General features: G+C 57.2%; 1 protein-coding gene across 6 annotated transcripts; it reads left to right on the top strand.

Annotated features, from left to right (window-relative positions):
* Window positions 1-1731: 1731 nt before the first annotated feature.
* On the top strand, window positions 1732-9118 carry Mbd6 (methyl-CpG binding domain protein 6). Of its 6 annotated transcripts, XR_007213041.1 has the most exons (15): window positions 1795-2032; window positions 3035-3098; window positions 3281-3417; window positions 3722-3824; window positions 3959-4121; window positions 4367-5410; window positions 5544-6205; window positions 6469-6622; window positions 6771-6940; window positions 7041-7454; window positions 7556-7608; window positions 7951-8014; window positions 8155-8324; window positions 8589-8652; window positions 8904-9118. XR_007213041.1 is itself a non-coding variant. In XM_048360944.1 (13 exons), the coding sequence occupies exons 3-13, from the start codon at window positions 3305-3307 to the stop codon at window positions 8227-8229; spliced, it is 3012 nt and encodes a 1003-aa protein (XP_048216901.1). In that variant the 5' UTR covers window positions 1732-2032; window positions 3035-3098; window positions 3281-3304; the 3' UTR covers window positions 8230-9118. The 6 variants fall into 6 exon arrangements, 3 of the variants coding, with proteins under 3 accessions (XP_048216901.1, XP_048216909.1, XP_048216880.1); XR_007213038.1 differs by having other exon boundaries at window positions 8589-9118; XR_007213040.1 differs by having other exon boundaries at window positions 8155-8652.
* The last annotated feature ends 109 nt before the right edge of the window (window positions 9119-9227 follow it).

Raw genomic sequence — 9227 nt, 5'->3', positions numbered from 1 at the left:
CGACCAATCAGAAAGCGGCACGCCGGCACTGGCCCCGCCCCACCCTCACAGCAGCCACTCAGAAGCCCCGCGGCACCACCCACAACTCTCCCTCCCTCTTGGGAGTCGACGTCGATTTGGACCCGGAAGTGGCTTTTGGTCACGAGGCCCCGTGAAGGAGGTGGGTGAGTCATGCGCGCGCGCGGAGGGGAGTGTGGGCGCGGGGGAGGGGAGGACGGGGGGCGGGGATGATGCAATGTTTGGCAACCGGTGTCTGCGCGCGCACGCGCAAGAGGACGTCGAGGGTGGTGGGAGGTGCGGGGGGTTGGAGAGAGGAGAGAGGGCGGGGCGCCAGCTCCCAGCACCCAACGGCCCCAACGGCTTTCAACCGTGGCCACCCTTAGGCTGTAGCATGGAACCTCATTGCAGCGTATTCCCTTAGGAGCTGCTGTTCTGCCCGCCTCGCATTACCCCTCTTTTACCTCCTCCATAAGGAACTCCCATTTTCTTTGGTTCCTCCCAGCTTACGGGCACGTAGCCCTTTAAAGTTTGCATTTGTCCACCTGGATTGACACCATCTGGAGTATTTTTAATAGGAACTCCTCTGAGTCTCCTTGCATTCCCCCAAGGCCTAGATACTGGCATCACCTTGTAGTCCTTCTACACTTCTCTCAGAAGCACCTTTGGCTGTTACCTTGTTTCCGATTAGCCCTCTCAAGCCAGAATTTAACGTTCTTTGCCAAGTGAACCTGATTCTGATTTCCCACTTATTGCCCCCCTCCCCGGTGGTGCTCTTGTCTTTCACTGTAGAGGAAACTTCTTCCTTTTCACTGTTCCAGTTCTGTGACTCCCCTCGCAGGAGCTGGCCCCCCTGCCTTCTAGGTGTCTGGGGTCATGACCTGTAGATCCTGAAGCCCGAAACGTGCACTTGACCGCACGACGGCTTTGGACTGGCTTGTCAGGAACCCATCCGCTGGCTTCAGTTCAGTGCCCTGGAATCCTACTATTCTCACTTGTAAATTTAAAGGACGAGTTGTGAAGATAAAAGAAGCAAGAACTCTGGGGCAACTTGAACAAAAGTAGAAGCACCGTGCAAAATATATTTCTTGTGCCGGGAAAACAAGAGGCCATGTGGTGGCCTGTTACACATCCTGTCATACCCGCGAGGGGCAGGAAGCGTCGTCTCACTAGAGGCTGTCTCAAAGCGGTATGGACTGGACGGCGCGGCGGTGACAGGTCCTTGGCCAGGCGGCTCCGACGCTCCAGACCTCCATTTCCCTCTGTTAATGGAGGTGGGGGTGGGCTGCACCATCTGGCCTAAAGGAGGACCAGGTTGTCAGTGACAGGCAGAGGTCATGTGACTTGACAGGCCGAGGTCGTGTTGTGACATGTTGACCTGGGGAAGCGGGTCAAGTCCCGGCACACCACCCGGGAAGCCTGCGGGGCGGGGCAGGGCAAGTCGCGACTTTCATCCTTTGGGGCTGGCCCCTCCCGGACCCAGCATTCCTGACTCCCTCAACAGATTGTGGCTTTAGAAGAGGCCCCTCCCCGGGGAGGCCGGGGATTGGCCACCAGTGGCCTGGGAAGAGGCGCAGATCCTTCCGCGGAGGAAAGGGGGGGCCGCGTGGGGTGTTTGTTCTCTTGGGGATTAATGGGGGGTTGTGGGGGAGGGGTAGGCGCGCTCCCGCATGCGCACTGCGGCCCCTCCTGTTGGCTCGCTGCTGTCCGCTGGGCGGGGGCCCGGCCCCGCCCCTCTCCCGTCCGGGCTGCGGCGGCGGCGGCGGCTGCGGCGGTGGCGGCGGCAGCGACGGCGGCGGTGGCGGCAGCCTGCGCGGTGCCTTCTGGGAACGGAATCCCCAGGGCTGCCCCTGGCCTCCATGGCGCATGCGCGGGAGGCCGCTCGGTGATCCGCGGCGGCGGCGGTGCTTCCTGCTAGGACCGGCCGGGGCTGTACCGGAGGCTCGGTCTCCACCGACCCTCCTCCCACCCCCCCTCCCACTCACCCTCTGGGCCGCGACTGCGCAGGGCGGGGCCGGCCGAACCATGGGCCGCGGTGAGTGCGGGGCCCGGCCCCCCCCGCCCCTCCCCCTCCCCCTCCTCCCTTGCAGTCTCTACCCTCTGCCCCCTCCGCGTCCTCTCGGCCCCTTTCCTCGGCCCCAACCCACTCCCCCGCCCTCACCTGCCCCCGCCGTTTCTCTCTCTCTGCCTGACTTCTGCCTTCCTCACCTCCCTTCCTTCAGTGCTTCGCCCACCCTCCGCCCGCCTTCTCCCCAAGTTCCTTCCTACTTCGTGCGCCTTCCCCTCCTCCCCAAGCTAAGGGGAGCAGTCTGGGTGACAGGGCGCCTTGCTATAAGAGGGAAAGTTTGGAAGCCGTCAGTGTGGGGTGGAAGCGATGGTGAAGTGGGGAGGATATTTGCAGGTTTCAGGGACATCCCACGTCAGAGAGAAATGTCTGGTTTCTAATTGGAAGCCAGTGGGGTAGGAGGTTCTGAGCCCCCTAGCCTTAGGCTAGAGGGAGAATCTAGAGTTTCTCAGGACCTTGGGAGGAAAGGAGCTGTGATTCTAACCTCTCAAGTCCCAAATCAACGAGATCAGTGGTTGATAGAATGGGCAGAGGGAGGATTTCTCTTGGTATCACGCTAGTGGGCAGTTGGGCAACTGCCTGCTGACCTATGGAGTAATCTGCACTTTTTATATGGTCTTCCTGGGGGAGGGGACAGCAGGGGCTTGACACCAGGAAACTTCCTAGTTGGCCTAGCATTATGGGAATTTGTGCACAGCCTTAGCTGGTCTGTAATTTGACAAAAGGGATTGTCCCCTTCATATGTATAGGAACTGGGCAATGATTCTGTGGTCCTTGGAAGCTGAGGTGCTGACCCTCTGGTCCCTAGGGACTGGGCTTCCTTAGAAAGGGTAGTTACAAAGTCAGCAGGTCCCTTAGGTCCTTATAGACACTTGCTTCGCATTAAGGCTTTTGCCTTGAGTGCCTTGGGCTTTGGTGCTTTCTTGAGCTCAAAAGGTTCCTGAAAGTCCCTTCTCTTTCCTTGTGTTACAGGTGTGGGCTAAGCTGGTGGCCCGGGCTTTAGACTGGACCCCACAATGTTTGCAGAGATGTTCAGGTAGTCACCGTGGTGTGGCAAGGATTTCTCTTCCTCCTGAACTCACCAAGGCGTTCCCCTAGTGGCTCTGAGGCTTTCCAAGTTTCCCTGGGTCTCTCAACCTTTGCCTTCCTAGAGTTCTCCCTCAGGTACCCAACCTCATTTAATCATCCTACTGCCCACACGCATGTCTGTGTTACCAGGCACGCGGGAGCTGATTACACACAATGAATGGGGGCAATGAGAGCAGTGGAGCAGACAGAGCTGGGGGCCCTGTGGCCACATCTGTCCCCATCGGCTGGCAGCGCTGTGTGCGAGAGGGTGCTGTGCTCTATATCAGGTAGGAGTTTTCAAAGTTCCCAAGTTCCAGCAGTTTGGTTGCTTTTCAATGGCCTGTTTTTCTTTCTCCTACCCTTGCTCTCAAGGCTTCCATCTCTGGTGTGTTACTGCTCTCTGCTCCCCTCCTTCCTCAGCTTTTTGCTCTCTAGATCTTTGGTACTTTAAGGCTGTTCTTTCTGTCTCATCTCACATCCTTCCTGTCCTCCCTTTCTGGGAAGACCTTTGACTTAGGAACTCTCCTGTAGACAGTATCTCCTGCTTCACTGCCAACTAACCCCATGCCCTCTGACCTTGTCCCCTCACAGCCCAAGTGGCACAGAGCTGTCTTCCTTGGAGCAAACCCGGAGCTACCTCCTCAGCGATGGGACCTGCAAGTGTGGTCTGGAGTGTCCACTCAATGTCCCCAAGGTCAGAACTGGGCCAAGGGGGCCCCAGAGAGCACAGGGATAAACCAAAAGACTTAATGCAAATCATTGACCATGGTAGCTGGGCACACAGATTCTCCCCTCTCAGGGTTCCTACCTATGCCTTCTACTTTACAGGTTTTCAACTTTGACCCTTTGGCCCCGGTGACCCAGGGTGGGGCTGGGGTGGGGCCAGCATCAGAGGAGGACATGACCAAGCTGTGCAACCACCGGCGGAAAGCTGTTGCCATGGCAACTCTGTATCGCAGCATGGAGACCACCTGCTCACACTCTTCTCCTGGTGAGTCTTCTACTTTACAGAACACCAAGGGAAGCCTGAGGGCCTGGAAGGTGATGGTGATGGTGATGGAGGAGCTGTGTGAGAGGGACAAAGAACAAGTGTGGTATCTGGTGGGAAACTATCCTGGGAGAGGAAAGGACAGCAAGGTTGTGAAATTATGGGAAATAGGATTAGAAAAGATAAAGGTACTTGGAAGTGGGGGGAGGGAACCTGCAGGCTGACTTTTTGTTTCTCATTTATTGCAGGAGAGGGAGCAAGCCCCCAAATGTTCCACACTGTGTCCCCAGGGCCTCCCTCTACCCGTCCTCCCTGCCAAGTTCCTCCTACAACTCCACTTAATGGGGGTCCTGGCTCCCTTCCCCAAGAACCACCCCCAGTTCCCCAGGCCTTTCCCCCTCTAGCAGGCCCTGGGGGGCTCTTCCCACCCCCAAGGCTTCCAGACCCAGTCCCTTCTGGGGGCAGCAGCAACAGCCCCTGTTTCCTCCCGAGGGGCAATGCCCCTTCTCCAGCCCCACCTCCTCCACCTGCTATCAGTCTCAATGCCCCCTCATACAACTGGGGAGCGCTCCGATCCAGCCTGGTGCCCTCTGACCTGGCCTCTCCTCCAGCCCCTCATGCCTCTTCCTCCCCACCTTCAGATCCTCCTCTCTTCCACTGTAGTGATGCCTTAACACCCCCTCCCCTGCCCCCGAGCAATAATCTCCCTGGCCCTCCTGGTCCTGCCACTCAGCCACCAGTGTCTTCAGCCACTATGCACCTGCCCCTGGTCCTGGGACCTCTGGGAGGGGCCCCCACGGTGGAGGGGCCCGGGGCACCCCCTTTCCTTGCTAGCAGCCTACTTTCTGCAGCGGCCAAGGCACAGCATCCCCCGCTCCCCCCTCCCAGCACTTTACAGGGCCGAAGGCCCCGTGCCCCGGTGCCCTCAGCTTCCCATTCCTCATCACCTCGTCCCTCTCAGCGTCGTCCCCGCCGGCCCCCAACTGTCCTGAGGTTGTTAGAAGGGGGATGCCCTCAAACTCCTAGACGGAGCCGTCCTCGTGCCCCTGCTCCTGTCCCCCAGCCCTTTCCTCTTCCAGAGCCATCCCAACCCATTCTTCCTTCTGTGCTGTCCCTGCTGGGACTCCCTACGCCTGGCCCTTCCCACTCTGATGGAAGCTTTAACCTTTTGGGGTCAGATGCACACCTTCCCCCTCCCCCAGCCCTCTCCTCAGGGAGCCCTCCCCAGCCCAGGCACCCCATCCAGCCCTCCTTGCCTGGGACCACCAGTGGCAGCCTCGGCAGTGTGCCAGGTACGTGAGTCTTACAAGAGCTCTTCCTCAGCCTGGTGGGATGGAGGCAGCCAGGGCCTTGAGGGGAAAGCATAGAGAGCTCTTTGGTGGCTTGGGGGCATCCCTGGAGCTGAATCTCTCTCTTCTTTTACAGGTGCCCCTGCCCCACCAGCTGCCTCCAAAGCCCCAGTAGTCCCTAGCCCTGTGCTTCAAAGCCCATCTGACGGGCTGGGCATGGGGGCAGGCCCAGCCTGCCCTCTGCCTCCCTTGGCTGGTGGGGAAGCTTTCCCTTTCCCCAGCCCTGAGCAGGGCCTGGCGCTGAGTGGAGCTGGCTTCCCGGGGATGCTGGGGGCCTTGCCTCTTCCTCTGAGTCTAGGGCAGCCTCCACCTTCTCCATTACTCAGTCACAGCTTATTTGGTGTGCTGGCTGGCGGAGGAGGACAACCACCCCCCGAATCCCTGCTACCCCCACCAGGAGGACCTGGGCCACCCCTAGCCCCTGGCGAGCCTGAGGGGCCTTCGCTTTTAGTGGCATCTTTGCTTTCACCGCCACCTTCAGACCTTCTTCCCCCACCTTCTGCACCTCCTAGCAACCTTCTTGCCTCTTTTCTGCCCCTGTTGGCCCTGGGCCCCACAGCTGGGGATGGGGAGGGATCTGCAGAGGGAGCTGGGGGTCCAAGTGGGGAGCCATTTTCAGGTTTAGGAGACCTGCCCCCCCTGTTTTTCCCCCCACTTTCAGCCCCCCCTACCCTCATAGCTTTAAATTCTGCGCTGCTGGCTGCCAGCCTGGATCCCCCCTCGGGGACACCCCCCCAGGTGAGGATGGGGTGTTGGGGTGGGACTGAAAACGGTGGAATCAGGAGTATGGGAATTAGGAATCCTGTTCCACATTTCAGAGCAGGCTTCCAGATTTGTGCTTGAGCTCTTCCTCAGGGCCTTTGGGGAGGGCTTATCTTGGCTGGGGGTAGGATGGCTATAAGAACAGTCTATTTAACAAGCATGGCCTACCTCACTAAGTACATGCGCCATCAAACCTTTTACCCATGTAAATAAATGTTACAATGATTTTCTTTCCTTAGCCCTGTGTCCTGAGTGCCCCCCAACCTGGACCACCTACCTCCAGTGTCACCACGGCAACTACTGACCCGGGGGCCTCCTCTCTGGGCAAGGCCCCCTCCAACTCAGGGAGACCTCCCCAACTCCTTAGCCCTCTGCTGAGTGCCAGCCTGCTGGGTGAGTCGGAAGGAGAATTCTGGTGTGAAAGAGAAATAGTGAAATTGGGAGCAAAGGCTGAATTGGGAAGAAAGTCTCTGCCCACTGGGTAAGGCCTGGGTCTGCTTGGGTTTGTTCAGGGAGACTTCTGACTACAGTATCTCAACAGGTGACCTGTCCTCACTGACCAGCAGCCCTGGAGCCCTTCCCAGCCTGTTGCAGCCTCCTGGCCCTCTTCTCTCTGGCCAGTTGGGGCTGCAGCTCCTCCCTGGGGGGGGAGCTCCTCCACCTCTCTCAGAGGCTTCTAGTCCCTTAGCCTGCCTGCTACAGAGTCTCCAGGTGAGGGCACGAGTGGGTATTTATTTAGAGAGATTTAAGGCTTTCTGTGTTACAGAACAGCGGGTTGTATTTGAGATGAACAGATCTTATTTTTTGCCAGCAGATCCCTCCAGAGCAGCCAGAAGCCCCTTGTCTGCCCTCTGAGAGCCCCACTTCAGCCCTCGAACCAGAGCCTGCCCGGCCTCCCCTCAGTGCCTTAGCCCCACCCCACGGTTCTCCCGACCCCCCAGTCCCTGAGCTGCTCACTGGGAGGGGGTCAGGGAAACGGGGCCGGAGGGGAGGAGGGGGACTTAGGGGCATTAATGGTGAGGCCAGGCCAGGCCGGGGCCGAAAGCCTGGCAGCCGGCGAGAGCCTGGCCGACTGGCCCTCAAGTGGGGGACACGTGGTGGCTTCAATGGACAAATGGAACGGTCCCCAAGAACCCACCACTGGCAGCATAATGGGGAGCTGGCTGAAGGGGGTGCTGAGCCCAAGGATCCACCCCCTCCTGGACCCCATTCTGAGGACCTTAAGGTGAGTGCAGTCATGGAGGCCTGGGCTCAAAGGCTCTGAAGGAGATCTGGGATCCAGTGCCTTTTCCTCACTTTTCACATGCACAGTCCGTCTTTTCTCAGGTGCCCCCGGGAATAGTCAGAAAGTCTCGTCGTGGCCGGAGAAGAAAATACAAGTGAGTGTAGGCTTACCCCTGTTCCCCTATTATGCTGGTCTTCGTTGAATTCTTGTTGGGATTGTAGAAATGTCTGCATTGTAGCTTGGTTTTCATTATCTTGTTTTTGTGGTGCTGGGCATCATAGTCAGGGCCTTGCACATGCTAGCCAAATGCTCTATTATTGAGCTGTACCCCCAGCCCAAATAGTGGCTTGGTTTTCAAAAAGGGCACTTATCTATTTGAATATGAGTAAAGATATTATGCCTTTACTATCCAAATGTAGAAAGTTTTCCACCCAGCCTTCTGAAATTCACCTGGTGCTTGGGGAGTGTTCCTGATCATCTGTGCCCCTTATTGCAGCCCTACCCGGAATAGCAATAGCTCCCGCCAGGACGTTACCTTGGAACCCAGCCCTACAACCCGAGTAAGTGTGTGTCTGGGTGGGGTGGGAGGGTATATAACGGATGAGACAAGCGGAAGGATAGGTTAGAGGGAGTGGGGATAAATAAGACTTCCTGCTATCTAGCTGATTTATCACATCTTTCAACTTCTGCTCTCATGTAGGCGGCTGTCCCTCTGCCTCCCCGGGCCCGCCCTGGACGTCCTGCCAAAAACAAGAGGAGGAAACTGGCCCCATAGCAGCCCTACCTGGAGCTGGATCTGACCCTGACTGGGGAGAGCTGAGTGCTGAGCCTTGGGAGCCCCTGCCAGCCACATGCACCTGTGGACAGTGGGTGGGGGCACTACTCCCCACTCAGAGCACAAATGCAACCCCTTCCCCTACAATCCCATCCTGAGCCATTGCAGGGGGTAGGGAAGCTCACCCCCTCCCCCCCAAAGCCATGTCACTGAAAAGGCCTGGGGGGGTGGTATATGGCCCTCTCCCCATCAGGCGCTAAGGGGAACACCCCTTTCCCAGGTCTTTTATTTGTTTAAGTTATTTTTGCACAAATGACTCTTTTATATTTAATTCGACTTCATTGCCTCCCTTCTTAAAGCCAGCAGGCTCAGTTTACAAACCTGTGAGCTACTGTTGGCTGCTGCCCTCCTTCCCAGTGAAAGGTACAAAGCAATAAGCATCATGCATCTTCCCCTCACCCCTTCAACACCCCTCTGCCTCTGGCTCAGGTTGCTCAAAGCACAGATTCCCCTCTTACCCTGTCCCCAGGTTTGAAACACATAGCCTCATTTCAAGGTGTAGCCTCCTGCTTTCCTCTGGGATATAAAAGGGGGTAAGGGGGCAATGAGAGCCCTTTGGGCCTCTCCTCCCATACACACTACACTGCCCCTTCTCCCCCCATCAAAACGCTCAGAGACGTTGTGGTGATGCGACTGAAGATTATGCAACGTGGTCCAACCGGAGCGGCCAGCATGACCAGCTGTCCAGGGGCTGCCTCCTGCCTTTTCTTTTGTAAAGACAAGACCCTTGGGAGTTTTAATTCTGTTTTGTACTTGCCCTGTGGGGCCTCCACTGCTTTTCTATGGGAGACACTCTTAATTTAACAGATGAGAATATTTTGAAACTCTGGCTCTGGCTCTGTACTCATTTTTTTTTTATTTAGTTCTTTAGTAAGAACAAGTTACAGCTGAAATCCATCTCATGTAGTAGTGGCTTAGACTATTAGACTTTGTATGTC

Source organism: Perognathus longimembris, chromosome 1 (genome assembly GCF_023159225.1).
Source record: "Perognathus longimembris pacificus isolate PPM17 chromosome 1, ASM2315922v1, whole genome shotgun sequence".
NCBI lineage: Eukaryota > Metazoa > Chordata > Mammalia > Rodentia > Heteromyidae > Perognathus > Perognathus longimembris.
Note: the sequence above shows the minus strand (reverse complement) of the source record. Positions and strands in the feature narration are given on the sequence as shown.